Source organism: Diceros bicornis, chromosome 25 (assembly GCF_020826845.1).
Source record: "Diceros bicornis minor isolate mBicDic1 chromosome 25, mDicBic1.mat.cur, whole genome shotgun sequence".
In the NCBI taxonomy this organism is placed as follows: Eukaryota; Metazoa; Chordata; class Mammalia; order Perissodactyla; family Rhinocerotidae; genus Diceros; species Diceros bicornis.
Window position 1 is genome coordinate 17,681,888 of NC_080764.1, and position 22,822 is coordinate 17,704,709.

Sequence of the window (22,822 nt, forward strand, 5' to 3'; positions counted from 1 at the left end):
TGCAGCACCAAGAGCATCTCAGCTGATGTCCTGCTTTGCTTTGGGAGGGGGGATGCTGCTGCATCCCTGGGTGGACTTGGACAGCAGACTGAATTGACTAGCCAGGACAGAGACAGAAACTGTGGCTTTCTGAACAGTCACTTCAAAAAGGCCACTTTTGAGGTGGGATGTCTTTGTGGGACTGGCAGGCAGGTCCGGTAGGGGTGGAAAGAAGCTGCAGAAGGAGAATGTGGAAACCTCAAGGCTGGAGAGTCAGAGCAGTCAGCACAAGAGAGAAGCAGCAGGATAAGAGCTTTCCCTGCATGAATCTGAACTGGAACGCCAGTGTCCTCTGTGCAGGTCTCTACCAGCAGGGGTAGGGGTGGGGGAGGCTGGGAAAGTGAGGCTGAGCCCTGTGGGAGGAGCCATCCGGTATAATCTGCTGCTTAAGGGGAAGTCACACCAGCAAGAAAGGGAGAAAGTGGGGAGCTAGTTCCCAAGGGATGGCTTCTTTGGCACCCCTAAAAATCCAAAGGCTGGCTCTAAGAGAGGCTGGGTCCCAAGCTCTTTATGTAGCTTACAACAGCAGATCACAACTTTTAGGTTGCATCTGGAACCACCCGGAGGGCTTGTTAAACACAGGTTGCTGGGCTCCACCTGCATTTCTAGCAAGTTCTCAGCTGATGCTGTTACCACTGGTCCAGGGACCACACTTTGAGAGCCACCAGCCTAGAAGCATCCCAGTTGAGTAAGGCTACCCTACCCCCTCCAAAGATCTGTCATCATTAGTTAATCATAACAGGTATTATTATTCCAGTTTCTTCAAATACAGTGTTCATGGGAGTCACTATGTAAAGTGTAGCAAATTCACCAAACCTCCACTCAAGTTACATTAAAAACGTGAATGTAAACTTCATCCCAGCATTCAATGCAAAAAGCTGGAGATCCATCATCTGTTTTGATTTATTCACCCTGCTCCTTGCCTCCATTAACGTGGATGATTGGGAGTTAACCAGACTTAAAATTTATTATGCATGGAACAAGAGCTATTACCTGGACTTGAAAAATACTTTAAATCCATTGACCATGGTCTGAGATTTTAGACTTGTGAGTGAAAACGTGAGTTTCAGGTTGTTCTGAAATGTTTTGCCATGACATCCTGATCACAATCGATTTGATTTGCCGAAGCAAATCTCTTAATTGCTTCTGGAGATTGTGTCTGAAATCCAAATTGGCTTTGGTAACCAACAGTGTATACTTCTGGATTGCCCCCACTTGTTTTTTTTTCCCATTTTAAACTGCCTCCTTAAAAATTGACTTTCATTTCCCATCAACCTTGGCCCTGTGGGGCTGATGTGGTAAAAACCCAACTTTTGGTCAGCGAATGAAATAAACTGTTTTCAAGACACATATGGAGTAAATATGGATGGTAAAGAGGTGCTACTTTTACAGTCACTTTTCTGACCATTCATTTCACAAAGGAATTATTCACAGGTCGCTCAGAAACTGGCTTCTCTATTACCCAGACGGCTGAGCAGGGGATGGGCCCAGCCACCAGCCCAAATGTGTTCAATCTCATGTGACTCATTACTGCAAATAAAGGTGTTGGCCCAAAATGCTCTGAAGCAGCTGAAAACTATCCCATTATGTAGCACCCAATCAAGGCCAGTTTCTTTCTTTTTTTAAAAAAATCCTTTACTTGACTCCCACCACATGGAAATGTTTTCAGACTTGGTTCTGGGGCCTTCATGAAACTATTCTGGGATGCCCATGCCCATGACAGGCTTCACTTTGATGTCCGTGGTAAGTGGTTGTTCCAGAAAAGTGTGTTCTCTAATCCCAGCACCTTCCTTCCTCCCCACCACCGTGAAACGGGGCAGCTTTCACAAAGAGCTTTTGCAAAACCCTATAGTTTCTGTACTGGGTCCTAGTTTCCCAACTCCCTCTTCCAAAGGAAACTCGGGGTTTGCCTCTCCTAACCCTTTCCTGATAAAGCTGTAGAGGATGAGGCCGGTCTGGGCAGCACTGTAATCAGGAGTATGACATTATCAATGAAAACAATAATAAACACTTGTGAACACCTGTTATGTGCCAGGCACTGTGCTAGCCCTTTACATGTATTATCTCTTTGAATCTTAAAAATGGCCCCAGGTAAGGGGACGGCCCAGTGTTCTAGTGGTTAAGTTCACGTGTTCTACTCCGGCAGCCCAGGGTTTGTGGGTTTGGATCCTGGACATGGACCTACACCACTTGTCAAGCCATGCTGTGGCGGTGTCCCACATGCAAAACAGAGGAACATTGGCACAGATGTTAGCTTAGGGCCAATCTTCCTCACTACACACACCCAAAAACGGCCCCGGGTGTCTGTACTGTTACTATTCCCATTTTGAAGATGGGAAAACTAAATTTTCATAAAAGAAACACACCCATGTAACCAACACTCACGTCAAAAAATACTACTACTAGCACCCTAGAAGCCCCCTCCTGCACTAGACAGTCATTAGCCACTCATTCTGCACAGAGAACTGTCATCACTACTTCTTAGATCATAGATGAGTTTTCCTTATATGTTAACTATTTTGAAACCAACACATCATGTATTCTTTTGTTTAACTTTTTTTAACCCAATATTATAGTTGTGAGATCATCCATGATATTATATGTAGCAGTTTTTTTCCATTGGTGTATAGTATTCTATTGTGTAAACATACCACAATTTATCTATTCTATTGTTAATGGGCAGGGGTTATTTATAAGTTGGGGCTATTAGAAATAATGCTATTAGAAACATTTTTGTGCATGCCTACTGATAGCATATGCATACACATTTCTGCTGGGCACACATACACTAGGAATGAAATTGCTGGCTACTTCCAGCTTTAATAGATACTGCTAGCAGTTCAGCCTGTGCTGTTATGAATGGGCAAATGCCTTGAGGGGTATTCTTGACTGAATTGTGTCCCCCCAAAATTCATATGTTGAAGCCCCAACTCACAATGTGACTGTATGTGGAAATAGGGCCTTTAAGGTGGTAATTTATGTTAAATGAGGTCACAAGGGCCCTAATCCGATAGGACTGGAGTTCTTTTGTGTTTGGTGAGGAACATTAGCCCTGAGCTAACATCTGTTGCCAATCCTCCTCTTTTTGCTGAGGAAGATTGGCCCTGGGCTAACATCCATGCCCATCTTCCTCTACTTTATATGTGGGACGCCCGCCACAGCATGGCTTGATGAGCAGTGTGTAGGTCCACGCCTGGGATCTGAACCCATGAACCCCGGGGCCACCGAAGTGGAGTGTGCAAACTTAACCACTACGCCGCCAGGCGGGCCCCAGGACTGGTGTTCTTTTGAGAGGAAGAGGTGCCAGAGCTCGCTCTCCTAGCACACACCGAGGAAAGGCCATGTGAGGACACAGCGAGAAGGTGGCTGTCTGCAGCCAGGAAGGAACAGAGCCCTCACCAGAAACCAAACCTGTCAGCACCCTATCTTGGACTTGGAGCCTCGGGAACCGTGAGAAAATAAATTTCTGTTGTTTAATCCACGCAGTCTGTGGTACTCTGTTATGGCAGCCAGAGCAGACTCAGACAAGGGGCAAGTGGTGGAGAAGTTGGGCTCACCTCTGTGAACTTTCTTTCTATTTGGGATCTTGGTCTTTCTAGTTCTGGGGTCTTGGCCACTCTGAGCCCACAGTTCTGTCTCCCCAGCTCTTTGACTCTGCCAAAGCTCAGGGCAGGGTTGCAGCCTCTTAGCGGCTTTTACGTGACTTTTTAGCCTCTTGTCCCTGTGCCACTTCGAACCTAGCAAAGCCTTGAGGGAAAACGTACTTAAAGGGTGGCCTGTAAAAGTTTACTCTATCATTACCGGAAATGGAAATCTTATTGGAAGTTTTTAAAACAAGGAACTTAAAAATAACTGAAAAATAAAACTGCAGAACCAACTTACCAATTCTGGCCTCTTCTTATTGAAAGTATTTCTCAGAGTCAAATAGCTATTCAAATGTAGTATCTGCTAGTTTTTGAAATATCAACCTGACACAATTTTTTCCTCTAAGGATGTGTCAATTTGGAACCCACACTTTCTAGATCTTTGTTAACTCAGAGAACTCAGAATTTCCTAGAAGGTTAGATAGGCGACTCCCCTCCAAGTGAGCAGAATTGCCTAGAATGGTTTTCGAAAAAAGATGTTTAAGAAAGACAGCCACTCAGTGGCACTTGAATAAAAAAATTGCCACATTTGATGACTGAAAAATAGAATCACGGATGAAACCCAAACAAAGCCCTCCAAGTCAGAAAGCCTGGTCCCAAAGCCCATGCTGCCGTCCACCGTGTTAGTGGTGTGGCGCTGGGGGGGGGTCACAGCCACTTGGTGCCTCAGTTTCTTCAGCTGTATAAAGGGGATAATCACCCTTGTGAAGTGCTTCCAAACCTCCAGGGCACAGTTAGTCGTTCTGCCCCGGAGCTCCCTCAGCACCGACCAGGTTAACCCTAGGCACCGACTGCAGGATGGTGTTCTCTGACTAGCTCCCGTCTTGGCCTCCTGCACTGGGTTCTGAGCTCCTCCAGGCTGCGGCCATGTCCCGCCATTTTTTTTTCTTTGTGAGGAAGATCAGCCCTGAGCTAACATCCCTCCTAATGCTCTTCTTTTTGCTGAGGAAGACTGGCTCTGAGCTAGCATCTATTGCCAATCCTCCTCCTTTTTTTCTTTTTTTCCCCAAAGCCCCAGTAGATAGTTGTATGTCACAGCTGCACATCCTTCTAGTTGCTGTATGTGGGACGTGGCCTCAGCATGGCCGGAGAAGCGGTGCGTCGGTGTGCGCCCGGGATCCGAACTCGGGCCGCCAGCAGCAGAGCGCGCGCACTTAACTGCTAAGCCACGGGGCCGGCCCCTCCTGCCCTCTTTTTATCCTTAGTACAGGGCCTCACACAGAGCTGGTCCTGAATGATGGCGGAGGCAGTCCTCACGCCAGTACCAGCACACGGATAGTGCTTCCCAAGTGGACCCTCCAAGTGTTCACTGAAATGGTGTGCCACACACTGCAGGGCAACTGCAACTTAGAGTTGACAGTGGAGTTGTCATGTAATGGGAAATAGTCCAAATCACCCTAGAAAACTCAAACGGCCCACAAATACATATATTTTGTACATTCAATCCAGTACAGTAATCTTTCGGTACCATCAGTTTTGAGAACTACAAAGCCAGACCAAAGGAAGGAACCACCGGCATAACCACAGATCCGGGCAAACCCCTGTGCCTTTGTAACACCTATGGAGTCCCTGAAGTGAGCGGAGACACCTGGTGATGGCTGCGGAAGGCCTGCTCACCTGCAGTGTGCCCTTCATTCTGCTTTTACCGTGGAGCCTCTAGGATTTTTACACCCCTGTGAGAGCCTTTTATTGTGAAGGAAAAAAAATGGTGTCAAAGCTGGGTTCTCTTCTTTTGGTGAGTCCCAGTACACAGTAGCTTGGTGAAGGTTTTCAAAAAGTCCTTGGTATGTTTAACTTGGTTATACCCAGTTTCTCAACCTTCATTTGACCGGAACTTGATTCTTGTCAGTGTATAATACCTATAATATTCTGTGGAACATGTTCAATGTGACATGCTGGGAATGCAGCCTTAGACCATTACTCAAAGCTTTTCTGACTTATTTTATAAACAATCCTTAACACAAATATTTATCTGGCTTCAGGGAAGAGCAATTAAGAACAAATTAGAAATAGGTGAAGAAGGCTGTCAGATTAAAAAGAAAATGAACAGCTAACATCCTAGCAGGAATGGAAGGGACAGAAAAATTACAAAGCATCCATGGAATTATTTTCAGATAGTCAACAAATATTATTGTACAGTATGATCATGGAGGTTCAAAATAGTAGCAAGTAAGTCCACAAGAAAAGGTGACATCCTTGCTAAACTTTCCTAAGATGGCAGGAATATATTTATTATATTTCACCAAGATTAAAATTAAAAAGTTTGGGTGTATAAAGGCAAGATTCAATTGCTGGGAAAATTTATCCCCTCACAGTACCAGATAAGAAAGCCTGCACTTGACCAGCCAGTCTCGCAGCTTCCCATGGGTCTCTGTCCTCACATGATGCTCACATCAGCCACCTTGACAAAGGCCGAGTGAGCCAATTCAAACAGATTCTTCATATCCTTTAAGTGTCATAAGAATCTTGAGTTTTATTTAACCCCAAACATTCTTTTTAAGGAGGAAGTTCTTTCTAATGAGTAAATTTCAAGATACTAGAACATAAATAAAAGTTTATTTATCTCTTAGGTCACGTCCCTTTGTGAATCAAATCCAGGATACACAAGTGCGACTGCACTATAGTCCATATTGTTGGCATCCCTCCCACGGCCCGGGGCGCATCGATCAAGGTTGTTTAGTCAGTCATCTAGTGTATCAAAAGCCTCTCCATCAGTTTTTTTTTTATAAGACAGAACATTCAAAGGAATTATTCACAGGAGCAGAAGTCGTCCTCAATGCCTTCTGCTTTCCACGCGTGGGACATTTCGACTGATGTCCTGAGATACTCGTCTTCTCCGTCCTTACTCGTTGTACTTGGAAAGTTTCAACCTGGGGATGATGTTCATGGACTGAAGCTCCTGGAAGAGCAGCTTGCAGGCGTAGGGAATGCGGAGGGAGGACACGTGGCACGACGACTTGCAGTAGTGGCACCTGAAACCCAGTCAGCACGCGTTAGGGGGACAGCAACTCAGATGAGGCCTGCGCGTAGGAAGGGAGGGCGTTCCCTGCAAAATCCTGCCACCCTTCCGTCAGGTTAGTCAGTCTTCTATTCCTCAGTGTTCAGCCACACTATCCAATATGGACACACGTGCCCCCAAAATAAAAAGAACCATCCAAGGAAGCAAAAGAAAAAACAAATATTGCTTCCCCAGTTTTAAAAGCACGCAATTTTAATCAGTTACTACCACACTTCTAGACCTTTCTCCCAAGAATGCAAGACATCTGCCTATTTCCTTGTTTTGAATGAGCCCCAGAGTGCTGAACCATCTGAAAGTTACTCAGATTGAGACTTTTCATTGTTGAAAGTGTTTTAAACCAATTCGATCAATCTCCACATATTTGGTAATTATCTACTACACTATACTATTCTAAGCAAGATGCTCAACAATTTCACATTTTGATTTCTGTTACTGAGAGGCTTGAAGTGTGATGGGAAGATGAGACTTTCATGTAGAAAGGTGGTGTCCAATTAAATGCTTCTTATGTTTCCAGTACTCTTCCAGAGTGGTTATTTCTACTAGTATTGGAAGCTCCTGGACTTACAGCGTGCTGTCCCTTGTGCAAAACTAAGGAAACTGTGTATGTTACATTATGTTATATTATATTATATTCCCATTTAACTCTTCCAACAGCCCATGTTCCTAACCAGTGAGCCTGCTATTCCAATGAGGATTTTTCTTTTCTATTCCTTCAGGAAGAGCCAGTGAACTGAACCTAGGTCTTAATCAATGGCTACAAGTAAAGGAGGGTCCCTGGGGAGAAAGTGAACTATTCTCTCAGATTTCAGACCAAAATAGGACCTCACCCTACACCTCAAGGGTCTGGGGCAGCTGGGACAACAGGTATCCAGTACAAATCCTGAGACTTGATAGGTAGGAAACCAGGTCCTCCCAGTTAACAGGGGGCAATGGGTGCAAGGGGAATAGTGACCGAGGCTTGGAGGATTTGCTGCTGAGGGAAAGCAGAGGGCGACGCCTTCGTGAACACTGACGGCCATTCTCGGGGGTAGTTGGGCAGTATGTGTAAAAATGTACACGTGCATATTATTTGATTAAGTAATCACAAAAATGGCAAAGATATGTGCACAAGAATGTTCATGGTCACACTATTTATAACAGCACAAAGCAGCAGTCTGCTCAAATGCCCAAGAGGCAACTGGTTCTGTGATATAGGACATTTATATAGAAGAATACTGTGCAGCCACTAACTGTGATGTAGACCCACATTTAATGAAATGTAAAGGTGTCCAGGACACACTGTGGAGTGAAAAAAGCAGTTTGCTAAACAGCATGGTCCCAAAGGGGTCTTCAGATAGGTTTCAGTAAATGTCCGAAGCCCCCCAAATCATAGATGTAGCAAGATTTCTTGTGTGAGCGTATATTTGTATTTTTCTTCTCTTATTAGAATCTCAAAAGGGTTCATGACTTAAAAAAAATAAATAAATAAAAAGAACTACTGGCAAAGATGTCCCAAAAAAGATGTCCCAAAAAGAGTCACTAAAATGTTAACAGTGGTCATTGGATGGTGGAAGTTAATGTGACTGTTTATATTTTTTCTTTATATTTTTCGTAACTTTGAATATTTTATTTTACAAAGGGCAGGGATCATTTTTGCAATCAGCAAAATGAAGCCTTTATTATTTTAGAAAAGAAAAGCACTAAGGCTGAGAATTTGAATGTGGTGGTGAGTAACTAGATACGAGCTTCTTGAGAAGAAAACGGGAATAAGACAAACCATCAGGAACCCATGCTTGGTTCCTACTACGGGACTCCAGGGGCTTAACACACACTGTGGAGGATTTGATTCGATCAACAGTTATAATAGAAACATGGTAAATGACTTTTTTCTAAAAGATTACCTGAAGACCTCTTTAATGTATTATTACAGTTTAAGAATTATGTTTTTAATGTGCCTGGGTTGATCTAATTTATTCAGGAATCACGATCATGCTGTAATTAAATTGAAGGAACGGATTTAACCAGAGCAACTTCTTGCTGATTCTCCTCTGTCTAGTACATTACCCTGTGACTTCACTCCAAGCTAATCTATTTAAAGTTTCCAAATGTGCTGATTCATAATCCAGAAAGTCCACTAGTCTTCTCTATTATTAAATATTTCTCCATCATTTAAAATGTTCCAATGCATATATATAAATACATATATACACACATACATGCATATATACATATATATAAATAAAAATATATAAATTACCTTACCCTGTGTCTGAACAATTTCCAAAGGAAGAAACTTGACCCAAATAACAATAAACCCATTTTTTAGGACAAAGGTAGCAAAAGAAGGAGGCTGTGGCTTCACATGAGAAATGATTGTCCAGTAAAATATCCTCTATGAGCTAATTATCTTAATAGGGATTTTCATTTCTCTGCAGTTTTCCTTCTGGACCTCTCTTTTGTGACTTACGCCCTTCGTGTCTTCTGTAGAACAACAGTCTTGCTGTAAACATCCCCATAGCAATGTCTTACTAATGTGCAAATCACTGACAAAAGGCCAGTTTCAAGGTTCTGAACTGCTCTAATTACTCAGCCTCCATTGTGCTGTTCATTAAGGAGTGACTTCCTCCAGCAGACGCCCATGCTCCCTCCCACACAACCCGCACACACCATCAGGTAACGATGGGAAATGACAGCATCATTATGCTCCTCTGCCAGAAAGCAGCACACAAGGAGCCTGCTAGACTACCAGATTGGATTAGGATTTTTCTCTGTTGGCAACAAGGAGATATAAGTAGGCCACTCAAAATCAGACATAGGGTACATCCAGGTCTGTTTAATTACAGGAAAGACCTCTAAACCGTGTAACCTTATTTAGTCCTCTTTCAAAGGATTTCAAATACAATACACAGTGAACACATGAGCTTCAAAATCAGGCACCGCCATCAGATGATCTCTAAATGAGACAGAAACGAGGTAGGAAAGAAGATACGGATTTAACAGAATAATGCTGAGATCAATTACTGCTTACGTTAGTTTCCCTGAGTATTCAGTGGAAGAGAGGGGAAGGTTTTCTTTTTTTTTTTTAATGATTTTTTTTTCCCCCCAAAGCCCCAGTAGATAGTTGTATGTCATAGCTGCACATCCTTCTAGTTGCTGTATGTGGGACGCGGCCTCAGCATGGCCGGAGAAGCAGTGCATCGGTGCGCGCCCGGGATCCGAACCCGGGCCGCCAGTAGCGGAGCGCGTGCACTTAACCGCTAAGCCACGGGGCCGGCCCAAGAGAGAGGAAGGTTTTCAAAGTCACGGGTGAATCTGGCCTATTGCTTGCTCTCTTTCTCTTTCTCCCTCTCTCTCTCTCTTTCTTCTTTGTGGTGGGGGGTGGAGGGCACAGGAGGGAATGCAGGAAGGATGGAGAAGAAAGAAAACTTTTTGAAGTTTCATGATCCCTATTTTTAATAAAATGGCTCTTCTGTACCATCTTTTCAAAGTAAATTACTTAAAAATCTGTGCCAAAGTCGAAGATTTAAGCATAGAGGAACTAGGTTCCAGCATCTTCTTATTACACTTTTTTTTTGGTTACACAGCCAGGACAATAAAAAGCAAACTCAATATGCATTTCAAAAGATGAACAGACATCTCAGAATTGAAACAACCCCCCCACCATGTCACTGATATAAGAAAGAGCCCGGCTTATGCTTAGAATAACGTCACCCCATCTCTGCAACTTTATGAAAGGAATGAACTGCAAATGGCCACTTCTTGTGTTAGTTTTTAAAATGAAATGATTTCTTCACAGACAGGTGTCATCAACTCTTCTACACGAAAAATCATAAAATAATTAGCTAAAAGGTTTTGTCATTTAACTAGCAAGGTATACACTATGTTCTAAGAAGCCCACTCATTCTAACTGTTGATTTGCTTTATTCAGCCAAGAAACTGGCAGCTTAGGAGGGCAAGAAGTTGGCACTCTCTCTTGGAAGGAGGCTTTGAGGGACTCAGTGCGGGAAAAGGTGGCCCAGGTATTCCTCAAACCCTGGCAATGAATGCTCATCTGAGCCTGACTCTTTCCTTCTGGGGATGGCCCTTCCCTGGGGAAAGGGGGCTCTGGAGGGCAGCGGAAGGGTGATGAGGGAGTCGAGGCTGTTTCCCATCCCTGCAGCAGCTGCCTTAGACCTGGTCTCTAATAGGAAAGTGAGTAGAGACTGGGGAACTAAGGGTGCTCCTGCCTACAGGGCTATGTTAGGGCTCAGGATCATGACTAATGCTAAGCAGAGCCTTTGTTCTTGGGTGGTAAAGTGGAACCATTACAAGGAGGAAAGGTGCTCTAACTACACAAACAGAAACAAAGAATACATAGCATCATCTCTTAAGCTAGCCTTTGTATACTGAACTCTACACAGAAAGTACAACTTTATGAATTATGTAATTTAACTATTGGCAACGCTCCATATGCAGGGTCAGTATCATTTAGCAATTATTTTTTATTAAACATCCACCAGGTCCAAGGCTGAAGAAGCAGGGTAAACAAGACAGATGTAATTAGAATGAACTAGAAGATAAGCTCCCTGTGAGCAACCATTCATCTGTCTTACTCACCACTCTACTTCTGGGGCCGACAACAGTGTCTGGCACTTGGCAGAGTCTCATTAAACGTTTGCTGAATGAATGGCTGAGACAGACACAGTCTCTGCTGTCATGGAATTCATAGTCCAAGTGGGAAGCAGCTTGCCGTAGCAGAGAGAATACAGACAAGGGGTCAGGGTACCAGGTCCTGGTCCTGGCTCTGTCACCCATTTGCTATAAGACCTGGGGCAATCTACCTGGCTCTCTGGGTCTGAGGTTAAACAAGGGCATTCGACATAACCTTCTCTCAAAATTTGTTAGCTATAAAATGCTATAATTCTAACATTCAACAATGAATCTGTTAGGATTTTTACAGGTGAATAGTGTTTTAAATGGTACTTAAGATAATATTAAAAGGAAGATAAAGTCTGTACTCCTTGGGACTTTAAGCTCTAGCACTGTTTAAGGAAAGCAGAACATTGGGCAGACAAACTAAACATGTACATACAGAATCCCCAATTCTAGCAATGCATGGATAGGGAAGGTTAGAGAATATGTGGGTATGATCCAGGGTCAGTTCTCAAGCTGTGATTTAAGAGGCCAGGGGTGTGGTATGAGAGACATATGGTATCCACTTACCAGCCAGAATACCCTAGAAGTCCACACTGCCCACAGACATCAACCTCAAAGGCATCACTTGAAATCATTAGTCTCTCTAGTAAAAGCATACTGGCTCCATAACCGATTAAACAGTCACGTTCCATTTCTCCAAGACGCAAACCACCATCACGAGATCGACCTTCAGTGGGCTGCCTTTCAAATAAGTTAGACAAATGTGTTATTATTACATTGAACAAACCAAGAGACAGCATTACATGGTGGCTAACAGCACGAAGCTTTGGAGCCGATCTCCCGGATTCAAATCCCTTATCAGACAGTGATCTTGAGCACGCCGCTCAGCCTCTCAGCCTCGTTTATAAAATGTGTGTAAGAATACCTATCCCAAAGAGTCTTAAATGAGAAGAGATGTAATACTAGTAGTTACTATCATTATTACTGTTAAATGGAAATAATAATTACATAATATCATATAATGTAATAATAAATTAATACATAATCATATAACAGCACAGCTAGCATTACTATTACCATCACCCTCATTAGGACAGCATAGTCCTCAAATCGGGGAAGAATGTCTTTTCAGTATTTTCAGAGATGTCTCAGTTCTCTGTTATTTAAAAGCAGAAACACTAAGCAGAACAGACTGAGGAAAAACCTGGGTCCCCGGGTAGTTATTGCCAAGGCTCCAGGGAGGAGCTTTACTATTGAAAAATAAACACAGGAAGAAGCAGATGGATTTTTATAAAATTTGGAACTGCGGAATCATCTGGAAGGACAGAGTACCTGAGCCAGATGAGAGGTTCCCCAGAGACTGGGAAAGTTCCGTGTGTCCCATTCAGGCCCTTCCTTCACTTAGAAAACGCTCCATTCCTCCCTGGAGAGGGCACGTGGCCGCCTGAACAGACTCCCTGTAGCTTACGTATCTGCTGGGCTTGAGAACTAGGGGATTCTGAAACAACCTAGGCACCCTCACCTATGTATTAATGACACAAATTGTTTAAAAAAAAAAAGAAAAGAAAAAGTGAACTCCCTGGCTGGCTGATTTTGGAGTGACACTCCTTGGAGGTAGTCTGAGCAGGGGTGGACCATACACCTCTTGTCTGCTGTATTCCATAGCATCTTTTAATCTTTGTTGTCGTCGCTACCAGTCTCTTAAAGCGTTGAGAACGTAAACACAGCCTGTATGTGATCTCAGGCTGAAATTTTAACATTTGTTGTTGTTGCAAGTTACAAGGGGAAATGAATTTAAGTTGCAGATTATTCACTGAAAGAAAATCTACATATGAAAAACTTACAAATAGGTCTAAATGAACACAATGTAGTGGAAACTTCACAACTGAGCACAACATTTCTATGTTTTTATCTGCTGGTGGAACCACCCCGGGGTCGGGGGTCCCTCCACCTGTGGTCCCTGGACAAAGCGAAGGTGGTCAGACCACATGTGGGAGAACCCAATGCTTGGATTTGAACCAGCTGAGGTAACTGACTGCAGACAAACGCGCTCCAGGCAGGCTTCAGATGGAATACACAAAAGTAATGCTCAAGCAGTAACTTTTTTTACACAACAAAGCCAAAGATGGGAAATAACTGCTTTGACATTTATGTCACTCTGAAATAGTTTTTGGATGTTGTAACTGAAATGGAAGTTTTGGAGGGGACAGCATTCAGGGGAGAGATAACCTAACCCAAATAGGGTCTCAGTGCTGAGGCCACTGCTGTTCTGAGAATCTCATCTCCTCTTCCCTCTTCTGCAATTTTAAGCACACATATGTCTCACATTTGAAAAGGCATGTGCGTTTGCTCAGTTTTAAACGGTCAAGGGCCTGAGTCATCTACACTGCTTTTGTTTTTTAAAAAAAACCCAAACACTAGCTGCTTCGTCCCCCCGCCCCTCCCCTGTGTTGTAGCATCCGAGCAGTGCTCACTGACAGTGGGGAGGGAACTGAATATTCATGGAGCATCTCCTGTGGATCGGCACTGTATACATTCTACACTCACACATCTGACACTCACTAGCTCCCTGTGAAGTAGGTATTATTGTCTCCACTTCACATATGAGAAAGACTAAAGCTGAGAGGAGCTAGGTGATCTGCCCAAGGTTCACGGGAGATGAGTTCACAGCCACGTCTAGTTCACAGCCACGTCTATCTGGCTCCAAGGCCTGTGTTCCCTCCCCTGGCCCACGGTTCCTCAACCTTGGCACGAGCGCCATACTGAGCTGGGTAATTCTTTGGGGGTGTGGGGGGAGCAGTCCTGCGCACTGTAGGATGTTTAGCAGCATTCCTGCCCTCTATCCACTAGATGCCAGTAGCTTCCTCCCCACCCCCCAGGTTGTGACATCCCAAAATGTCTCCAGACTGTTAAATGGCCCCTGGGAGGCAAGATTACCGCTGGTTGAGAATCACTGCCCCAGTCTACGCTTCTCCAACTGGAAAATCTAGTACTAAGAACATGTGGAACTTAGTATTTGTAATTTTCTTTCCCAACAATTATATCCATTCATCAATACACAGACTCCGTGCTTGGAATTGGGGATACACTGGTGAATGGGGTGCACATGGACCCCAACCTCCTGGAACTCATTCAAATAAGCATAGAGGTGCCTTATGCTCCAATAACAGAAGTTTTAAAAAATGACAGTTGTAGTACATACATACCAAATAACATATGTATGTTTTCTGTGTACACATGGGAGCATGCAGGTGTATCTGCATGTGTGTGGGTATGTAAGTGCATCTACATTGCTATACATGTTCCTTTTTGAAAAGGACCATATTTGCAAATTGGTACACAGTAAATGACTGTGTTAGGAGACCACTGGCGAGACCTACGGTGGGTTTGCTCTCGTGTCTATGAAATGGTTTTTTTTTTTTTTGTGAGGAAGATCGGCCCTGAGCTAACATCTGCCAATCCCTCTCTTTTTGCTGAGGAAGACTGGCCCTGGGCTAACATCCATGCCCATCTTCCTCTACTTTATATGGGACGCTGCCACAGCATGGCTTGACAAGTGGTGCGTCGGTGTGCGCCCGGGATCTGAACCGGCAAACCCAGGGCCACTGAACTGCTTGCACCACTGGGCCGGCCCTATGAAATGGTTTTTAATTGCCTGCTGTTTTTTCATGTTAATCAGACATATATGTCTGTTGCTGATGCCTAACACCCCAAATTTTGACATCTCAGGGAAACAGAAACTTCGTTGAGTCTACTTGCTATATCCGGGGCATGCAAGGTAGACCCGACGGCACCATCAATTCCTTTTGCAAATGCTTCTCTCTCACCTGGTAAGGACGGCTCGTGGTCCCCGGGCCCGGGCATGCATCTTATCCAGCACCATGTGCTTCAGTTTCTGATAGTACACGGGACCAAAATAGATGTATGCTTCCAAGGGCTCACTGAAAGAAAGGCCAGAGTTTTGGGTTAAGAAACTAAGTTTGGGCTAACAAGAGACAGCCTTCTCGACTCAGCACTGGCAGGTCCTTATTTGTTTATGAACAGGTTTATGACTGAGTGGGAGAGAATGATTTTCAGTCTGCAGTGAATGAAAAGTCTCGATCTGAAAATATAAAAGTACCACGGACACACTGTTTAATTAAGACATAATCATTCAAACTGGTTGTGAAACAACGTGTACAGGATGGTCCCCCTTCACTGCTGCCACCCTAGTCAGGCCACCATCCTTCCTTGCCTGGACTACCACAGATGATCTTCTAGTTGGTCTCCCTGCTTCCACTCTGATCCCTCAACAATCTCGCCTTCACATAACAAGCCAGAGTGATTCCTTCTAATACATAAATCACAGCAGCTCATTCTTCTGCTCTCAATTCCCAATGGTTTCCCATCACACTCAATCTATTATCACCCAAATTTTGTATCACGGTCATAAGATCTAATATAATCTGGTTCCTGCCCACCCCTGACTCATTTCCTAGTCCCTTTCCCCATCACTCATTCTACCACAGCAACACTGGCTTCTTCATTGCTCCTCAAATGCAGCAAGTCTGTCTGCCTCAGGGCCTTTACACTTACTGTTTCCTCTGCCTGAAACATTCTTCCACCAGGTATTCACAAGGCTCTGTCAAACATTTCACCTCCTCAGAGAGACCTTCCCTCATCACCTCATCTAAAGGAGTCTTCCTTCCACCCCAGCATCGCTGTGCCTCCGCACTGTCTCATCTCTTACCTCGGTTTTATTTTTCTCAGAGCTCTTATCATTGTTTGGTAATACAGCATACACTTATTATTCCTCCGACTATCGCCTGTCTTCCCCACAGGAAGTCAACTCTGCAGGACAAACATTCTGTCTCCTCTGCCGCTGGGGCTCTAGCACTAATGACCCTGCCTGTCACACAACTGGTGCTCAGTAATGTCTCTTACATGGCTGACTCAATGAGTCTTTAGAAAATTTGTAGTAAGAGTTTTAAAAAAAGGAGTGACTATTTAAGTGCTTTGACAGAAGAAACCTCTTTTCTTTAATCTGGAGCAAGAGCAGCCAGGGGATCAATGCCTTCAAAAAATTTTTTAACTGCCTGGAACTCCCTTCCTCAAAAGAAAGGAAGCACCTGCCATGTGTCGTTTAATCCACGACTTAATCACCACAACAACCCAGGAGGGAGACACTGTCATCCCCACTTCCAAGATGAAGCAATAGGCCCAGAGGTCCGGGAGGTTAGATGAGAGCTGGTGAGTGGTGCTGCAGGGTTCAAACCCATTGCTCTCCCCGCCACACTGGCCGGTCTGGAACAAAGTCCATTTAGGCCACAGCGCGATGCAGGAGTGGAAGGAGCAAAGGAAGCAGCAGACTCGGCAGAGTGGCACGTGAAGCACTTGGCCCTACTTGCTTGGTGCACCTTATGACACGTTCAGTGTCGTCAGCAAAGGCTTCCGCAGCTATCAGGCCACTCCGCTGGCGTAAGCTCAGCCAGATTCCTGAAAGACGCAGAGTGCAGTGGAAGGCACGCGGACAGGGTGCCAGGAGACCCTATTCTTGTCCCAGTTCCGTCACATGGTAATCACGTGACCTATTTATCTCAGTTCTCTGCGTTGTACAACACGGTGGTCAGACCAGGTCCTTTCCAGCTCTAATAATGAATGACTCTATTCCTCCGTAGTATGGCTGCTCACGGTAGAATTTATGGAACTCTGTCACCTAATGCCATTCCGTCATCAATGGAATAAGGCCACAGGCAATTCTGCCTCCTAGCCATGCTCAAGAAGGTGACAAGGAAAGAAAGCTGGTGTGTGAATATGTTTGCAAGCCCTTTGTGGAACTTTCAACTAACACGCTAAACTAGTGTTTCTCAAACTTAGCCACCAAGATAAATGACAAAGAAATGAAAACACTGGCTGGGAGTGTAGGGGAAGGTGGTGTAGACATAGCCCACAGCTGTCTATAGGAAGGAGAGCATAATTCACCCAAATCTTTCAGTAAAATTATGTGCAGAAGGTCCACCAAATTGATTCATTGGTTTTGCACACTTTCTGGTCAAATTCTGCATTATTTTTGGATGAGAAGCAAAGACTAAGATGTTCAGTTTAGCAATGACAACCGCGTTTTCTGAAATAGACCATTCCTCTTTTCCTGTAATGTGATTTTCTATAACATCTTAAGTATGATACACTTAAAGAAATCCATATTATTATTATTATTTTTTTTATAATTTTATTTATTTATTTATTTTTTCCCCCAAAGCCCCAGTAGATAGTTGTATGTCATAGTTGCACATCCTTCTAGTTGCTGTATGTGGGACGCGGCCTCAGCATGGCTGGAGAAGCGGTATGTCAGTGTGCGCCCGGGATCCGAACCCGGGCTGCCAACACCAGAGCGCGAGCACTTAACCGCTAAGCCACCGGGCCGGCCCAAGAAATCCATATTATTATAGTCTGGATAGATCATCTTAGGAAGCACTCAGTATTTTTAACAGATACAGATTTTGACCATGTTAATCACATCTGGATAGTCTATCTGCAGCACTAAAATCAAGCTGTGTTCTCACACATGCGTCCACGCTGAGTTTCACTCAGGTTCAAGCAGTTTAAAACCTCAAAGAATGGTATAAACACTTTGTCCCTGAATTTTAGCCGGCAAAAAATACATAAGTGTGTCTTAATTCAAGCAACTGATTTGACCTATAAAACCCTGTGTGAGTTGAGTTTCAAAACCCTGTCATTCACGACAATTTCAGGGATAGCTGTGTCCCAGGTTAACAGGAAGACCCAGCGCTCTGCCTGTGTGACCTGCTCCTCCCCTGCTCTAGCCTCTCCTCCGTCTGTCGTCGTGGCCTCTTCCCTGCACTGCAGCCAGTCTGGCCTCTTCCACTTCTCTGAACTTATCAAGATCTGCCCCTTGTAAGGTGTTAAACACGCTTTTCCTCGGCATAAAACACCCTTCAATGGTCTATTCTCGCTGCTGAAACATCCACCTCCTCACAGGATTCTTCTAACTTATTCTTTGTCTTCATTTTGGTAAGAGCTATTTGTACGTGTATTTATTTGTTTCCATTCCTTTATTCAACAAATATTTATGGAGCACCTGCTGTGTGTGAGGCCCTGTGCTAGGCACTGGAAATACAACAGTAACCAAAACAGACAAGCCCTCCTCTCACAGAAGTTACATTCTAGTTGGGAAGACAGACAATAATATTATATAGTATTATTACATAGTATATTTGATAGTGATGAATGAATGCTACAGAGAAAAATAAAGCAGGAAATGGACAATACTGGGTTGTAGTTTTAAATTAAGTATTCAGGGTAGGATCTGCTGAGAAGTTACCTTTTCTCTGTTATTTTTAATGTCTAGTAACAAATCTCAATGGTCAGCTCCACAGGTCAGGGCCCACGTCTATTTAGTTTACTGTTACATACTCAGTACCTAGTACATGTTAGGTGTTAACACATCTGTAGTGAATGAATGTGCAAAGGTTAGGCCTCAGGCCATCTGTCAGAGCACTACTTATCTGATATTCATCAAATGAATGCAGAGAAAGGTCAACAGGTAAGGGATTCTGCATTATATACAATTGATGTGGGTTCCTTAAAAGTTGTGCAGAAACACTATTTTGGCAAATTTAATCTTTTCTGCTTTTTAAACGATAGCCTCACCAGTAAAACAGCACGACTTAATTTATCAGTTTTCTAAATTTAGATTTTCTTTTCTTTCTTTCCCCCTAGTTTTACTGAGATATAACTGACATACAACACTGCGCGAGTTTAAGGTGTACAACGTGTTGATTTGATACGCTTATATATTGCAGAATGATTACCACCATAGCATTAGCTAACACCTGCATCATAAATTTGGATTTTCTTATACCAGATTTCTTAAAGGAGTGAAGCTTTGTATCTTAAGGGCTCTTACCACTTATCCTAATAAAATGATACTTTTTCTTTAAAATATCTAAATACTCACTTACCCTGTGATGCCAGACGTGACATAGTCTTTCCCCAGGTAGTTATAACCATGGCGCACGAGGTCCTCACACACATCCTTCACTTTACTGCCTCCAAATGCAGTGCCGTAGTGAAACCTGCCGTCTAACACGCCGGCCTTGCCAGCCAACAGCTCAATTAACTTTCCCACCTGTGGGATGTGAACAAATTAAGTGAGCACCTTCCTGTGGTATAGGAATTCTGTTTATTCAGAATTTATTAATATTTATTCCTATTTCCCCAAAAGATTATGAGACTACTACTACTACTAAGAGTGATAAATTAATAGCAGCAAACATTGATCGCTCTCTTACTGTATGGACAGACTGTTGGAAAAGCTTGACACGTGTGATCTAATTTTATGCCTCCCCAAACACCTGTGACATAGGTACTATCATTTCCCTAACTTTATATATGAGGAAACTGAAGTACAGACAGGGTAAGCAACTTTCCCAAGTCATACAGCCGGTAAGTGGTGGAGCCAGGATTACAAAACAATAATGATGGAAAGGGAGATGAATTAGGTTCACATAAGGGGTTCTTTTTGATGAAGGGTAAGTCCATCACTCAGAAGACTGCTCTCGAAGAGAAGTGCAGGCCTGCTCTGCATTCTCTATGTAGAAGAGAGTAGTCCAGCATCGTCAGGGGCTACGAACCCATTTATTTGGCAAGAGGTCAAAGGGCCCTTTCTGAAAATCAATTTCAAGGTCCCATTGCCACCACTCACTACAAACCAACTGCCAGCTTTCTTCCTTAAAAGCAGTGCCTCTGAAAAACGTACTGACCGTCATTCGTGATGGGAAGCCGTGTGGGTTCATTATGATGTCCGGACAGATGCCAGAATCACAAAATGGCATGTCTTCCTGAGGGACGATCAAGCCACAAACACCTGGGGGAGAGAAGATTTCATGCCATGTAAAGCAAATCAGCAGAAAGGAAGAGTACAGTACTTAATTGGGATCTCCCCACCGCTATCTCTATTTCCACTGCTCTCAAACCTTTCCCATGGTCCTATCAAGACTGACAAAAGCAATTTCCAACAATCCTGCTAGACAAACAGTTCAAAAACGGCTGTCGGTGCAGAAAGGCACTGCAGCCTGTGGACTGGCCTGCTGGCATGACACACAATGGTGCTGTCAGGCTGCTTGCCCAACCTCTCGTGCCACGGAGACCGAACAGCAGCAACTTCACTGGGCCCTGGTCCCGTCAATGTCCCCGAAACTTAAGTCAGCAGCAATTTTGCTCCTTGTCAGCTAGTCTGTGATCTGCTATATACTGTACCCAAATCAAAGGAATCCAAGTTCTCTGACCACCAAACACAGAACTGATTGAATGATGGGTGTGTTTAAATTGTGGTTTTAAAAAACTGTGTGACAAGAAGTACTCATGTGTGGCTGATGTGCTAACAGGTCTACCTATTGGCTGCAGAGCGCTGGCTGGTTGGCTGATTTTTGCCAGGGCTTCCCTGGCTGAGCCTAGACTGCCCTAAGGAATTTTAATTCCCACAGCTTATCACACATTAGAAAAGTGATCTTTGATGGAAGCTGTAAAGTTGAACAAGAAAATTAAACGGCAAATTATTCTTGGAAGAAAAGGCTAGAATTAGAAATGGAATTCTAAGAACAAAAACAGAACAAACAAAAACCTACCAACTCTATGCACACTCCTGCTAGTCTCTTAACTGCACTTTATTACTCCCTTAATATGATTCTAATCTCTAGGGGATTTTGTTGCTTAAATAGTTTTTAATTCCTCTGATTTCTTTTCCTTGGATAAATAGGAGTATAATTTAGATCGTTAACCACAATCTACATAATTTAGAATTGGAAAACTAGTGTACAATGGCAATGCACTAAGCAAAAAAATGCTTTCAAATTTAGTAAGACAAAATTCCTTTTCCCTTCTATATAAAGTTATCACCCATCTGCTCCTATTGAAAAGAAACTGCTCTCAAAGAAACTTATCATTTCTCAGTTTGATTTCTACATAATTACTCAAACTATTTTAAAATAAATTTTTTGTGATGCGTTACAATCACCAAGAGTTGAAGTCTAAAGAAAAAGAACACCATTTGCCTATTTAACATTGGTTATTAATATTCTGATTTCTAGTGGCTGTCAACAATATGGTAATTAGGTTTGTGGACTTGAATTCTAGAGCGTGTAGGTACTTTAATTGGCTTTTTGGTTGAAATTGTACTGTTTATTATAAGGAACGTATGCTTTCCTACATGAAGAACCGAAACATTCAGTCCACTTTATTTCAGATTCAGCTACAATGTGTTCGAATTTAAATCAAGCAGAGTGTGTGTGACCCTTCTTTCTTCCCTCCAAAAATCCATCTTGTCCACACTGGAATTATCTGACAAAACATTATGGCTACTGGGAAATCCACTCTGAAAGAGATCAAATTGTAAATCTAGGTGCATGACAACAACATTGTTGAGCAGTGAACGAAATGTTAAACACAGCAATTCCTGAAGAGGCCGGCCCGGGACGTGCTGGGGTGAGAATATCATTTTGGCCAGGGAGAGATGGAGGGTTCAGTGATATCCCTTAAAAACAAAACCAAAGGAAAACCTCGGCACCTCTTCAGCAGTAGTTCACAGCGGGATGTCGGCATCTGCTCAGGAGGAAGCTGCCTGTTCACCTCCCAACAAGTGAAGGTGGGAGTGAGGGGCAGGAGGTACAGAAACCCACCGAGGAAGCACGAGAGACTTATCCTGGGGGAGGGTGACGAGAGAGATGATTTGCATTTTGCGTTTTCAGTTTTAGTTGACATGTTTTAATCAAGCAAATTTAACTTTATTTTTTGATTAAAATGAAAGCAATGCTCGTTCCCCTGAAATCTGAATCTCCAATAACTCTGCTTGAAATCTGATTAATATTTAGTATTGAGCCTCCTTTCTGGGAAGTTATTTTCTTATCAGCCCTTTTCTGACATTGCATTTAAAAATACACATACGTAACTTTCGGACGTTTTTCATTCCATTATAGGAACTGCTTTGGCCGCATCTGAATCAAGGGCACCTGTAAGCCAAAAATTAAATCTTAGCTAACTTAAAATTACTTTAGGCTCTGAAAACCCTTTTATATGCCAAGATGGTTCCCATAGCAGACAGCCCTGTGTTGTTTGTTTTGTGTGAAAGTGAATGATAAAAGATCCATGAAATCGACACAGAAAGCCAGAACAGCAGAAAGAACTGAGGGCTCTCCATCATTGCGGCTTCTACCCTCTGCTGACTTGCGGAACAATGGAAGCTACACATCCAACTGCAGATCTAACACAGCTGTGCATTTCATTAGATGAAGAGCACTAGTGACACAAGTAAATAATTAACTTATTCTGGTCCGCTGACTGTGCTTATGAGACCAGTCATAGCTGACAGATTTTAATACAAGTTAACACAAAGAAACCATAATGAGCTTAGAAGTTAAAACAAAATATTTAGACAGAATTTGATGATCTCGAATCTCAAATTAGACAGATGATTTTTAAGTTTGTATTTTACTGAATTCATTAGTGGGGA

General features: G+C 43.2%; 1 protein-coding gene across 2 annotated transcripts in view; it reads right to left on the reverse strand.

Moving 5' to 3' along the window:
• Positions 1-6,138: 6,138 nt before the first annotated feature.
• Positions 6,139-22,822, reverse strand: part of POLR3B (RNA polymerase III subunit B) — a 116,673-nt gene continuing 99,989 nt past the window's right edge. For both annotated transcript variants that reach the window (XM_058568509.1, XM_058568510.1), the window contains 5 exons: positions 20,079-20,182; positions 19,278-19,444; positions 15,144-15,257; positions 11,884-12,057; positions 6,139-6,655 (listed from right to left, as the gene is read on the reverse strand). In XM_058568509.1, coding sequence (XP_058424492.1) covers positions 6,526-6,655; positions 11,884-12,057; positions 15,144-15,257; positions 19,278-19,444; positions 20,079-20,182 — 689 coding nt within the window. In that variant the 3' untranslated portion in view covers positions 6,139-6,525. The remainder of the gene's footprint in view (positions 6,656-11,883; positions 12,058-15,143; positions 15,258-19,277; positions 19,445-20,078; positions 20,183-22,822) is intronic.